We start from the raw sequence: 13,781 nt of genomic DNA, 5'->3' as shown, positions 1-13,781 counted from the left end.
ACAAAATAATCACAGGATCTATGAAGGTTATCAGTATCTACTGTCTGATCTATTTGATGGTAGCCACTAGCCACCACATTCTCTACGAATTTGCAAAAACAAAGGACATACTTTTCCAGTATTCATGGTTGGTGGGGATCGTAAGCTTGTCTGAAACTATTCATTTAAGGGTGTTAGATACTCTCAACGAGTTGCAGTATGATCCCCGGCGATTTTTAAAAGCTTCTCTTCTTAGCTGGTTTGCTGACTGCTGATAGATATGCTTTGTACTTATGGTTTTTAAGGACCCCCGAATGCTAGTCATCACGATGACAGTTTAGGAAGTCAGAACTGAGAGCCTAAGGAAAGAAGGCAAGGGGAAACCACCTTGACATGTAGCCTCATTGGCAGCCAAAGGTGGCATGCAGCCACAGAGACTATTACAGTTCAATACTTCGTAACGTTTGGATTGGTGGACTGGGAAAATTGACGTGGATCCCCTCACCAACTGCAGATTGGACACAACTAAAGAAGACACTTGTGTCCGTCTCTCATTGTCAAGGAAAAATATTGACACACGGCTGACGGCACAACTTTAAAGGGCGTGGTCAGTTTCAAGTGGACCAAGTTTTATCTCATTGTTGAAATTTGCATTTCTTTCTGGAAGAGGAGTTTAGGCAGTCAACTGTGCAATCGTTGCATGTTAATTTTAATTAGGTAACACGATTAGGTTAACACTAAACATAGTTCAATAATAACAATTCCAAGACACTCAGAAAGTAGGACCATCAAAAGAGATTTTGTTTACCTGTTCTAAGTGGATTCCCTGGATCAAAGTGTACATACTTATTTTCCAATTTCCTGTACAAATATAACAAACAATTTACTAGTTACAAAGCTCTCAGCCCTCGGCTGGCGGGCCAGTTGTATATTCAAGTAACATGGAAACAATATATCACTATCTAGCCGCATTGAAAGACTCATCAAAAAATTGTGGGGCAGAAAAAAAAATTTTGAACAGCCTCGGCAAAACTTAGCTCTTCACTCTACTTCTTCATGTGGAAGGACGATTTGCACTAGTTAAGTAAATAAACAGCTTTCTGGCAATGGTTCCATAGCCGAACAAAGAAAATCAAGGTAAGAAGAGGACAACAAAGACTCATCCCATCTTCAATAGTTCCCTGCTTTTGTTTTCAGTCACTTTCTTACGCAAAATGGCCTTGAAAATTGAGAAAACAGCAACGAGAGCAATTTCAATGTGCACTGAGCTGCTAATCTTTATATTAACTTGCCCCATGTTCTGGCTATTCAGATTGGCATTAACAGCCATTCTCATGCCTCGGATTGGTCTAAACTCAGACTGAAAACCTCCACCCAACACCATCTCATTCTTAAAGGAGAGAGCTGACATTGACAGACTGATTCTATCATCCCTCACAGGGTAGTCTCCCCCTTTTAACGTGGCCTCTAAAGTCCCACCATATGCCACTTGTTCAGGGCCCCTCATTTGGCCAGCATTCACTACAACTTTGAGTCGCTTCCCAACCAAGATTGTATCTTCAAGCTTGGCACCAACATAGTACTTGTTATCATAGGATGTCAAGGAAACTCCACATTCAATAACATTTTGCTTCAGATTCCTCAGCTTTGTGTTGCTATGAACTGTATAGATCATACCTTTGCCAGACGAAGTCTGAACATCAAGGGCTGCAGAATAAGTTTGGCCCCTAGGATCTGCATAAGCTGCAGCGCACTCAGAATGAATACTGAAATCCTGCTTGTCCTTGCTCATCTGTCCTGTGATTGAGGCATATACATTCCTTCTTATTTCTATAGCTGTCTCCAAGTTTACACCATCAAAGCCCACGTCGTGGTCCCATCCGTGAGGATCAAGAACAGGTCTCACAAGCCACTGGTCACTTGTGACAAGGCAGCGATACTTGTGTATGGTGCAATCCGAGTCAAAACTTGGAGGGACTGCCATATCAGGTAACAAAACAGCCTCAGGAGAGGCTTGCTGGTGATCAGAATTATCCCCCACTCCACAATCTTCCTCTCTGGAAAGCCTCCTCTCCCTCCGCCTCTGAGACTCTTCTTTTAATTGTTTTTTCAAATATAGTGTTTCCCGGTAATCCAGCTCGTCAAGGTAGTCTTTTTTCTGGGATTTAGTCAACTTTTCAAACTGTGATTTTGTCAGGATTCGGATTGGAGGTAGTTGATTGTAGTCATCTTCCTCCTCTGCATCTGAAAGTAAAATCTCATCAGCATCCTGTTCCACTCCAGTTGAGTCTGTTGTAGAGCGATGCTTTAGAAGAGATGAGAGAAGATGGGGCAGAGAAGGCACCCGGGGGGTAATCAATGGCCCCAATTCAATGCTACCTTCGAAATCCAAGAGGGTATTAGCATCGCCAAGAACTTTGGTGCATATGCATAATAATAAGAAATGAGATTTCCAAACTTGTCCATTGGGAAGAACACTTTCCCCCATGAAGTTCTTTTTACAGTGAGGATCGTTCTCCACTAAAACTACCGGGTTTTCAAGTTTTGAGTCGGACACTGCCTGATTTATGTAATGCTGCATCAAATCTGCACATTGGGTCACATATGATTCATAGGTAATAGGAAATCCACTAGGTCCTTCAGGAGTTGCAGAACCGTGAGTCATGACAAGGATGGTATTAAACCAAAAGGCATTGCCAAAGACTTCAGTCATAAGCTTCAGAAGGGGGAAGTCACAGTAACCCATGTTGATGAGGTCCAGGCGTTCAAAGAATAGAACAATGTCCGGTGGTGATTTCCTAATGAATCTCCTAACAGAAAACATAATCTTCCTATTTCTTCTCAAATTACTTGTGGATGAAGGTAAAAAACCAGGGGTGTCAATAAATGTTACTTTGACCCCATTGATAGACCCCACAACCTCTTTGATGTGAATAGTGGCTGGTCGAAATGCATCAGTCAGTGCCTTTGTTTGATCAAAAACAGAATTTATAGTTGCACTCTTTCCAACACCTGTTTTACCCAACACAAGTATTCTAAGAGAGGAGTTCAATTCGGGTATTCCAGATGCCTCTTGTTCTGCTGCTACAGCTCTAGCTCTATCAACTTTAACTCTTATTAAATTCATTTCCTCTGCTCGTATTGAAGCTGCTAGCTGCAATCTATGCAAAACCTTTGCCACCAGAAGATTGTCATGTGACTGCCCAAACCTTAGAAGAAGGCGGAAGAAGTTGATTCGGAGATCCTCAATCTTGGTCAATGGATCAGCTTTCTTGACCTCAACCCCCTGAATAGATTGACAAGAATCTTCAGCCACTTGCTGCAGAGATTGAGGAGACCCAGTTTCTTGATTGCAGCTAGAAGAGCATGAAGTATCAGAAGTTGGTGATGAAGACTCTGACCGGGCCATGTGACCTGCAAATAATGACAAACAAATAAACTCTTGCAGAAAGAAAAATCAACATAAAAGTTGAAGTCCGATGGCAAACATAAAACAATTTCAAACTAGATGGAAACTCAGATCCCAACATTAAAACAATTTCTTTTGCCTTGTCAACATACAGAATATATGATATGAAAATTATTGTCCCTACTTCAGTTAGAAGATGACATGCTCAGAAGCACAAACAAGTAAAAATCTACACAAATGTTTTCAAACTGTTATGGAACAAGATAGCTTATCACTTAGCACTAAATTACTACAGTAACTAAAACCAGATGCTCCAGATGATTTAACACCACCACTGAATCAACTACTGCAATGGCAGTGAACTCACGATCCTTTTATGCAGATACCCAAACCAAGCCAAATATCATTCAAAACCATAGAATCAGAACCCAAGAACCAAAAGTTAGTTGCTTTGATTAGTAGAGCTATAAACAACTCCCTCCTCGAACCCTAAAACAAGAGACGGGGCCAAACTAACACCTCGGGCAATTCTCATTTCCGCATATCACCGGATTCCCTAAAATAATTAACAATAATATCTAATATCACAAAGCAATCCTCTCATTTCAACAAGAACACTCATAGTTTTAGTACCTGATTGAAAAAACCATTTCTCCATTAAGCCAAGGATCCTTACAAGAAAAGTAATTATCTAACTGAATGCCGACTGAAACCCATAATATAAACACAGACAAAACTGTGACCAGTAAAACAACAAATTCAATAGCAAGAGTAGCCAAGGAGCAAAAATAAGCACCTGGGTCATCAGAATCTTCATTAACAGGCTCCTCGCTTAAGAAACTGCCACTGCCTGACAAAGGTCTAGTTGAAGCCAAAGACTTAGATAATAGCTGACCAAAAACCCAATCTCTAACACCCTTCATTCTACCTGCAAGAACTCAAAAAGATGCCATCTTCACAATTTCAACTATTAAACAAGAAAACTAAATGATCTAGAGCCTGAAATAACTTGGAGATTTACCCAAATCAATCCAGAGTGATAAATGATAGTTCTTGAACCCCAATACAAGACTGAAAGGAAAGGGAAAAGAGAGCCCAGTAAAAATCAGACAACTGGGTTTTGAAATTATAGGTCTAAATCAAAAACCCAATTGGAATCAGTTAGTAAAGGAGTGTTTTTCTTGGATTTGTTGATGACGAGAAGGTGGGAAGGAGAGTTGAGAGGCTGAGACAGGGAGGGAGATTATAGATAAGACAGAGATTGATGATACATACGACACACGGACACAAACAAAGACTTGATTTTTCTTGTTTGTGATTTTGTAAATTAAGAAAAAAAGAAAAGAAAACAAGAAATTATTATTCGAAATGTGAGAAAAAAGTTGGCGTATTTTTGTGATAATCGTGAGATTCGATTTTGAGGTTTGATAAAAAAAATTGGATTATTAGGTTATTGAGTAATTATGTTAACACAAGTTAATTATTTTTTTATTAAAATAATTATTGAAATTAAATCTATTAGGTTTAATTAAATCAATAAAATTACAAATAAATTAAATATAGAGATGAATGTTTTTTTTTAAATTAAATCTCAACCCTAGTCAGGTTTTAAATCAAGGAGTTTTAACATAGAATATAAAAAGAGTTTAATAACTATAAATTTTATTAAACAAAATCATTTTATACTGTGTTATAAAATAAAATATTAAGTCAGGTATGATTTTATTTTTCTAACTTGTTTTTTTTCTTTTAATTTCTAAAAAAAATAAAGAAATTATTTGATATGTTTGATATATTCTTTTATTCATATAAAAATGAGAAAAATTATTAGTTTTGTTAGCTATGTTCTTTTTTTATTCATGAGATTTACACAATAACTATCAATAAATATTTTTTTTTTATGTAAGTATATAATGATATCTCATATAACCATTTTTGCTTGATATATTACCTCCCAATTAACTTATTTTGAAAAATATTAAAAAATAGAGTATGTTTTTCAAGGATAGATTTTTCAAGGTATATAAGGTGTGTTCTTGGGTTACTGAAAATCAAAATTTTTTAGAAAAAATCATTGGCCTGAATTTTTTATGACCTTCTAATCACTTGTAATTGGGCTTCGCTTATATTTTTATATAAAAATTAAGGAGTGAATATAAAAATTAAGGAGTGAATAACATGTTGCTTGCCTTTGAAAAATAAAAATAAATCCAATTTTGGTATACAGACTTGGGCTTTCTCTAAGCTCAGACACATTGGATCACCCATACCAAGCTCACGTGTTTGGATTTTATTTTTTTACATAATTTTTTTTAATTTTATTTTTTAATATTGAATTTTTTATTTTTTACAAATTCTTATGAATTTTTATTAAAATATGATATAATTTTTACTTAGTTTACGAATACGCTTTCAAAAATATTTTCTGATCTCAGGAGATATTATTTCTATGTAGCCCTACTTAATTTTAATAAATAATTTTTCTATGCATGTTTTTTTATTAAATAAAATTGTGGTTCCAATAAATAATGTTATTAGATACAGTCGGCTCTAAAACTCGTGTCTCAATATCAAATATTTATATCCACATCTATCTCTTAACTTCTTAATTTAATTTTTGGTTAAAATCATTTAGTTTTTACTTGATTTTCATATAGAATGATAATATTTTTCATAATATATGCATCCTTACATAATATATTTTTCCTTTGATTTTATTTAATCACTTTTGTATATATGTCTATTTCTATTATCGTTTGATTAAATAAAAAATTAATTTTAATAGACAAAGTAATTAAATACAACTAGGAACATGTTGTGAAATCAAATATCTTGATCTACATTTATCTCTTGATTTTTTAAATTTTATCTTTTGTTATTGTTAATGATTTTTTTTTTCCACTTATTGACAAAAATAATTATTGATTTATTTTATTAAATATATACATAATATTTTTAATTTATGATTGACAATTTTTTGTTAAAAAATACATTAAAAAAACTATATATTCAATTTTTTTTTGTTGAAAACAAATATTTAACCCACGACGAAGTGTGAGTCAAATAGTTTTTTCTTAATTTGATTATCAAGTTTTGTTTCTCTTCTGAGTTCTTTTATGCCCAAATTTATGGCTAATTTATAAAAATATATTAAAGAGAGACAAAATTGAAAACAAGTTGTTTTACTGTAATTGAATTAATTATAATATTTAATTTAAATTCAATTGACAAATAATTAAATTCACATATTTAAATAAGATAAAATTCAATTTATTTTGTTTTTTATATTCTTTAATACCTCTCTTATTAAGTATTTTATAAAAAAATTAATTTTAACATCAAATTTCTTCCTTATAGAATTGTAAATAAAAAGAGTTTACCTTTTTTGTAATATTTTTAGAAATTAAATTTCATTTGAAAAAATTCTAAACATGAGATTTCTTTTATTCAATCCAAAGAGTTCAAATATAATGTTGCTGAATCGCCTGAATATTTTTTTTTGTTACAGTCAATTTTTTTTTTCAACCCATTGGGTTGCACGTGTAAACTAGTATTATACCAAGGAGTAAAGATCCCAACCTTGAAGAGAGTTATTACTAGCTAGGGTTTCGCCAACATTTTTTATTTCCACATCGCATTTTGTTTCCAGCTGGGTTCAGCCCCAGGCAACAGGCAGAAGGACACACGAATGAGCAATGGCGACCCAGGAGATACAATTTTTTAATGGCATATCATCACAACCCAACAAATTCTGAAACTTCCCACGTTAAATTTCTTGAAATGCTAGCACTATTCAAGATAACAAACATTCCGGCTACAGGAAGCAATGCTGAAACCATAGAAATGGTATAGAGCTCCACTGCAATCATAAAAAAAGTGGATAAAACATTTCTTGGGGCCGTGTGATATCTGCCTTTTTCATTAAGTTTAGGAACTATAAATCCCCCAAAAAGCTCGAACAAGTATGAAAAGTCTAGGGGAAAAAAAGGCGAATTCAACTCTTATATCAGATTTTTGACATAGATACACCGTGTAAGTACTAGCTCACCCATGAACTACACTCCCAAGTATTGCAACTTCTGAGAGGATTTGCGTGAAAAAAGGAATCAACCCACCCACAATACTTGAATGAGCAGAAAAAAACTTAGGGCACTAACTAAATCAAGAATCAACTTCAAGGAATTCATACCTTCATAAAAATAATATTCCTGAATGGATGAACTTTCAAGCGCCTCAAAAACTCAGGTTCGCTTTATGTTGCAACTGAGGATAAGTGATTACCACCTGGAATACTCATAAAGCAAATTGATGCTTGATCTTATCTTTCATTTGTGATGTGAAAATCACAGTGTTTTTTTTTTGGTATAGAAAATTGGCCATGGCATCCCATGGATGCAGAATTCTTCATCAAACCAAGACTCGTTGATTACTTTGTCCAGGGAACTTGAGTTGACCACCAATCCTCCACTTCCCATTATATCACTGGGCAACTTGTTTCTCGCCAGCTTTGTAATAGAGCATCTTCTGTACATAAAACATCATGTACCCTTGCGCAGCCCTCACAATGTTCTCATTGACTTGAGTGATCCAAGAATCATCACACTTGTACCACTGATTACTTAAGCGCAAATAAGTCACATAGTGACCAGAATCAAGTTTACCTGTGTGAGTGACCACAGCAAACAGCTCAAACTCTGATGACATTTCTTTTGAAGCATCTGCTTCATCTCCGTCAAATGGGAAGATCCTATTTCCAAATCGACTCCTCAAGATAGAAGAAGAAAGATAAGGTGCCATGTCCAATGAAAAAGGAAATTGCAGATAACGGTCAACCTTCCTTGACATTTTACGTATGGAAGAATGTTCAAATCTTTTGATATGAAAGCATGAAACGAGTGGAAGCTTTCTTATAGACATCTGTTTTAGAGACTCCTGCCTCACCTGACACTGTTGGCAGAAGAATTTCTGGTCAGAGCCCAATCTCTCAGGTCTAGTAAATCGGTCCAAGCACCCAATTAGTGTTGATATCCCACCATTTTGGCTTGAATTCGTGCAATCCGCCTCACCATTGCAAGAAGGAGTCTTCAAAGACATAGACTTTGCAGAACTCCCCAGGTAAGGTTCCAAATCCAGAGAAATGTCCACGCATGGGTCATACTTAGTAGATGTGAAACCACAAGCTGTGCACATGACATCAGATCGCAAGATTCCAGAAAATACTCTGTGGGCAATGCAACAATCTCCATGGCCTGCACGTCCAAAAACAGTGGAGGTTTCAAAACAGAAAAAAGGATAGGTGCAACAAGAATTCCAGTAAGAAACATGTAGAATAGAATGCATATCACATTGACAAACACAGCATGGATCCAGTTATAAACATAAAACTTCTTTAAGAATAAACAAAAAAGTTTGATCTTGGATATCTTCCTGCTTCCGGGAAGTCATTCTTTTTGTGTTGCTTAATAAGTTTATCACAGCTGTTAGAATGAATATTCCTTTTTAAACAAAGAACAAGCAACCATTGTTTGCTAAATTTTTTTGATTGAGATGGCAGAGAATGGACTGTCTATTCAGCTGCCACAAGAAAACACATCCCAAAACTCCTATTTTATTTCATCACTTTTCAAAACACTCTTTGTAGCCCACCAGAAATTATGCAACTACCAGCAACAGGGAGAGGACACATGAAGTTCAGTTCCCTAGAGACAGACTAAAGAGACTGTTGATGCTTAGACTACAGTACTAAAACCGGAGAAATAAACTGAGTACGGACAATGGCAATCTGATATCTCCATCGAAATAAGAGGTTTCAGAAGAAATGTCATGTGAAACCAGTAGAGGCATGCAAGTTTTCTAGGTACAAGTAAGAATAGAAAGCTGGATTTGAATCTAATGCAACCATCTGCATCTTCTCAGACTGGGATGAGCTTTGCAATGAGACAAAACCCTAGTAAGGACAAAGGTTGAATTAAGATGAGTATTATGGCAGGTGAGAAAATCCTATGATGAACCAAGCAGGCTAAGAAAAAGTTGACTTACTGGAACGAAGCAGATGACACCATCAAGCCAGCAGGTTGATGTTGAGAATTAGCCCTAAATCAGACAGGGCTTGTTCAACTCCTAGGGCAATAGTAATGAGACCTAAGCCCACATCCTGCAGTTAAAAGCTGCGACAACTTAGTCTTTAACAATATTTTGGACCAATTGACTGAAGAAAATTGCCAAAAGCAGAAAGGAAAGGGCCATCAACAACTAATGGAGCTCTAGATTGATGATCTTGCAGCTTTAGCGATGACAGCCAGTTCTATTCATGCTAAATGGTCCAATAGTCACTCACTCCAGTGCCTCAAATAAAACAACTAACAGAATGTGCCCTTACGCCCTAGAATAATTCTTTTGCTTTTGTCCCAATAAGAGTTACTACTTAGATAGAATATCCATCCTCAGCTGACAGGCACAAAATTGACTTTAAACTAACAGTGCATAAAATATGACATTCGTCAAAGAACTGAAGATAATGTGGTACTTTAAGCTTTAACATCTCGTCAGATTGAAGTAGTTCCAAACAAAACTAAATTTTCTAGCAAGGTTCTAATCTAAAAGTAATACAAAACTTGATTGTCCAACGTGGCTGTAATCTCAAAATAAAATTATCACACAATCACATACATCTTCATATTATCTAAAAGTTCACAATCAAACTATGTTTACCAAAACAAGACCAATCCAAACGAAGGAAAGCAGATATCCATCCACATAACGGATGCCAAAGTTATGGGCCCACATTCAGCCATACAGCAAATAAACACCCTACTTCAATTATCAAATCAGTTGAGAAAACTAGATTTTGCAGTTTCTGATTAAATATGATGCAATTGAACCCCTCAACCAGCGCATTCCCCATTTGTCAACAAACTGCAAAACACATCTGATGCTTCATGTCTTCCAAGTTGTGACTCCAAAACCTCAAAGAAAAGTCACAGGCATGGCTAATTCAGCATGAAAATCTGCAGAAAGAGAGAATCTCTTTACCTAGACCATGGGTCTTGTGTCGATCCTTCTCCACCTTTTCATGGATCCCATCAAGCATGGAAATGAAAAACTCATGCGCATCCTGCTGTTCGTAACTTGCTAAGTTTGCTGCATGTTGCCACCAACTGCAACAAAACAAACCAATCACTACAGAACAAAAATCTCACAATTCAATGTCAAAAATTAAAATTCAAAAAAAGCCACCCGTCAGGGGTAAAACAATTACATCTACTGTAGATACATTTCCACATAATGTGGAAAACTGCGATCTCAAAACAGAGATTGGTCTCCATATAATGTACCATACCACACTCATTTCGCTATCAAAAACCCACATCAGACACAAACAAAGCTGCTAACTTCACTCAAAAACAAGCAAAAATCACAATTATGTTCAATACCTGTACAAAAACTTGGCGGGACTATAAGGCACGGGATTCCCCGAAAAAACAGCAGAAAACATAGCATCCATATCACAAGCCAGACACAGCCTCAAACCCTTACCCCCATTACCATCACCACCATTACTTCTCTTTCCACCAACAACCCCATTCTCATTACCACTCTTCTTTTGTTGACAATAATATCTATTATGCCTATCACTCAAAAAATAATTCCGTAAAGGCGGAGTATGCAGCAATGCCTGCAACACTGAATTCATAAAACAAGTGTTCCCTAAATTATTCAGCCCTCTCAACCCCCACGGCCGATCCTCTACAAAATTCAACACACTCGAATTGTTATTCACCAGCACGCGCTCCTGGATATCCGGAAGCCACGGCCGGTACTCAACAATCCTCCGTTTTTTGCGGAGATTATCGCTATTAACATTGCTATGAATATTGTTGGCCTTAGATGACAGCACCACCGCCGCGTCGAAATCGCGATCGTAAACATAATCGCGACACGCGCAGCAGAAAAGCTCTGCACGGTCGACATCGACGGAGATCTCGTGACCAGGAGCCATGGAGGCGGCGTGCGCCGCCGCATGGGAGGGTTCCGGAGGCGCGTGGCAGGAGATGGTAGCGCAGGTTACGCAAGCGTAGATGCGGGGGACAGAGGACACGGCGCACGCGCCACAGCGAGGGATCTCTGAGGGGTCACGACGGATCGAGGCGCGGCCGTGAGGTGGTTTGATGCGGAGGCAGTTTTGGAGGAGGTGGAAGGGTTTAGTGCCGTTACGGGAACGGAAATCGGCGAGGTGGGGACAGGGTGGAGGGATAGAATCGTGGCCGTTGATATGGTGGTGGTGATTGATTTTTGATGACATGGAGGAGAGTGAATGGAGATTTGTGGTAGAAGTCGTGGTTGATAGTAGGGAAGCTGGATTTGAAGGACATGGAGAGGGAGATCAACGGCTGTGATTAGTGGAAATGGAGCGAGGGAACATGGAAAATGATGAGGATGAGGATGATCTTGTGTGAGAGAGGGGGCGGGAGGTGGGGAGGGGCGGGGGAGGGGAGTGTGGTCTGTGTGGTAAAGTTGGGGTTCTGTTTTATTTTCTGTTAAGATTGTTCGGAAATGAGATCTGATTCTGTGGGGGTATTATTGGGCTTATCAAACTTTTATTTCAGCCATTGAATTCTTAATTTCTTCACTTTCGTCCAATCCAACACAAATCACCTACGTGGAAGACAACTCTTTTTAGAATTAGTTTCGATGATAAATAAATTTGTTTGCTTAATTAAACATTAATGAAAAGAAAGAATTTTTTTATAGATTTATACGTTAAAATATGTAGAATTTATAAAACTGAGGGAAAGTAGACTTAATTTAATTATAAAAAATATTTTTTTATTAGAAGATAATATAAAAATATATTTATTTTTATCCAAATGTGCTAATCATATTTGGAGATATTATTTTCACGCTAAATATAAGTAATTCTTTACCTTCATACTTAAAAAAATTATATTTATGATGAAGTTTTTATTTCTATCAATGCATCTTTTTTTTTTTTCTTTTTTTTTTTTTTTCTATCAATGCATCTTGAAAGCATGAGATGCCTAGCTTCTCTCATCCTTTCCAAGGCCACTTCTATGGACCGTGGAAAGCATCTATTATTTCTACTGTCAATACCATTGTTATTAAAACTGGTTCGGACTCCATAATTTTCATAACCAAAAGGACTAATTTACAAAACCATACAACAATGAGGACTAAATTATAATCTACTCTATACAACAACAGCCTTTGACCGACTAATTAAAAAAAATTAAAAGGTACAATGTCTCATAAAATATTACTTATTATAATAATATTATAATTTATTTTTACAGAGTTATTCTAGTTTTTATAACCCTAGTTATAAATTTAACAAGTAAATCTAAATTAATTCGAGTTATTTTTTTAATTATTTTTTTTAATATTATCTTTTAATATTTAATTAATTAATAATTTAACTTTATAATTTATTTTCATTTATTTTATATATGGTTATTATGATCTAATGATACTGATCATGAATTTAACAGATTAATCCAGATTAATCCAATATGTTTTCATTCTAATATTTTTTTTAAAAATATCGTCTTAAATATTTTTATCGGTTATTTAGGTTATTTTTGGACCTATCAAATTAATTGAATCACATTAAATTAACTCTTACATAACTTATTTATTTTTTCTAAAAAAAATTAATTTCTTTTTATTTTAGATTTTTTTATCTAACCGGTAGTATACCATGTGTCAACCTTATAGTATCTACTTTCAGAATTATTAACTGAATAGCATAAACATTTTCACTTCAAAAAAAAAATCTAATTGTTAATAAAAAAATAATACTCAAACTACAAAAACACCAGAAATCACATCAACAAAGTCATTTTAATCCATCAAAATGCTCTGTATAATTGTCACGAATCCAAATATATGTGCAGAATGGGAATCTAATTTAATTGAGCATCAAAGCAAAAGGGCTACATCACTTTCAAAACTAAATCACATGTTAAATTAAATTAAATTAATAATTTATTATTATTATATTTGAAATAAAATATTAATTCACATAATTAAACTTAATTATACTATTTAAAATACAAGTAAAATGAATTGGGTTAGCAATCTTATCTTTTTTATTCTTAAATCATTTCTTTTTCTTACAAGAAAAAATTTATGAGAAAAGGCAAGAGAGAAACTCAAACTGTATGAGAAATATACGCCATTAAAAGGTTAAAATTTTGCAGCATAAACCATCATATTTGTGTGTATGTGGAGCTATTTAAATGTACAAACATGAAAACCAAATTCCATCACAACTAGTAATTGAATTAGCAGCAGCACCTGAGAAGCATGTAAGCTTCTCCCAGTGAGAGGAACGACGCTGAATATCCAGACTTCGATAATCTGAAGAAAAAAATTT

The 13,781-nt window shown here is 35.4% G+C and overlaps 2 protein-coding genes across 3 annotated transcripts; both read right to left on the bottom strand.

Moving 5' to 3' along the window:
- Window positions 1-759: 759 nt before the first annotated feature.
- LOC18111077 (translocase of chloroplast 90, chloroplastic) lies at window positions 760-4,706 on the bottom strand. Of its 2 annotated transcripts, XM_006389367.3 has the most exons (3): window positions 4,410-4,706; window positions 4,185-4,316; window positions 760-3,393 (listed from the first exon to the last, which is right to left on the bottom strand). In XM_006389367.3, the coding sequence occupies exons 2-3, from the start codon at window positions 4,309-4,311 to the stop codon at window positions 1,139-1,141; spliced, it is 2,382 nt and encodes a 793-aa protein (XP_006389429.1). In that variant the 5' UTR covers window positions 4,312-4,316; window positions 4,410-4,706; the 3' UTR covers window positions 760-1,138. The 2 variants fall into 2 exon arrangements, with proteins under 2 accessions (XP_006389429.1, XP_052304944.1); XM_052448984.1 differs by lacking the exons at window positions 4,185-4,316; window positions 4,410-4,706 and adding an exon at window positions 4,022-4,170.
- A 2,656-nt stretch (window positions 4,707-7,362) lies between these two features.
- On the bottom strand, window positions 7,363-11,892 carry LOC18111076 (ubiquitin C-terminal hydrolase 22). The gene is made up of 3 exons (XM_006389365.3): window positions 10,822-11,892; window positions 10,421-10,545; window positions 7,363-8,637 (listed from the first exon to the last, which is right to left on the bottom strand). The coding sequence occupies exons 1-3, from the start codon at window positions 11,688-11,690 to the stop codon at window positions 7,868-7,870; spliced, it is 1,764 nt and encodes a 587-aa protein (XP_006389427.3). The 5' UTR covers window positions 11,691-11,892; the 3' UTR covers window positions 7,363-7,867.
- Window positions 11,893-13,781: the final 1,889 nt, after the last annotated feature.

Source organism: Populus trichocarpa, chromosome 18 (assembly GCF_000002775.5).
Source record: "Populus trichocarpa isolate Nisqually-1 chromosome 18, P.trichocarpa_v4.1, whole genome shotgun sequence".
In the NCBI taxonomy this organism is placed as follows: Eukaryota; Viridiplantae; Streptophyta; class Magnoliopsida; order Malpighiales; family Salicaceae; genus Populus; species Populus trichocarpa.
Note: the sequence above shows the minus strand (reverse complement) of the source record. Positions and strands in the feature narration are given on the sequence as shown.

Excerpts from the sequence above, each read along its gene's own strand:
- LOC18111077 (XM_006389367.3), bottom strand. The coding sequence starts at position 4,311 with ATGAAGGGTGTTAGAGATTGGGTTTTTGGTCAGCTATTATCTAAGTCT. Across the intron at positions 3,394-4,184 it reads TGAAGATTCTGATGACCCAG|GTCACATGGCCCGGTCAGAG; the intron begins GTGCTTATTTTT and ends CATTATTTGCAG.
- LOC18111076 (XM_006389365.3), bottom strand. The coding sequence starts at position 11,690 with ATGTCATCAAAAATCAATCACCACCACCATATCAACGGCCACGATTCT. Across the intron at positions 10,546-10,821 it reads CCCGCCAAGTTTTTGTACAG|TTGGTGGCAACATGCAGCAA; the intron begins GTATTGAACATA and ends GTTTTGTTGCAG. Across the intron at positions 8,638-10,420 it reads ACACAAGACCCATGGTCTAG|GCCATGGAGATTGTTGCATT; the intron begins GTAAAGAGATTC and ends TTGGACGTGCAG.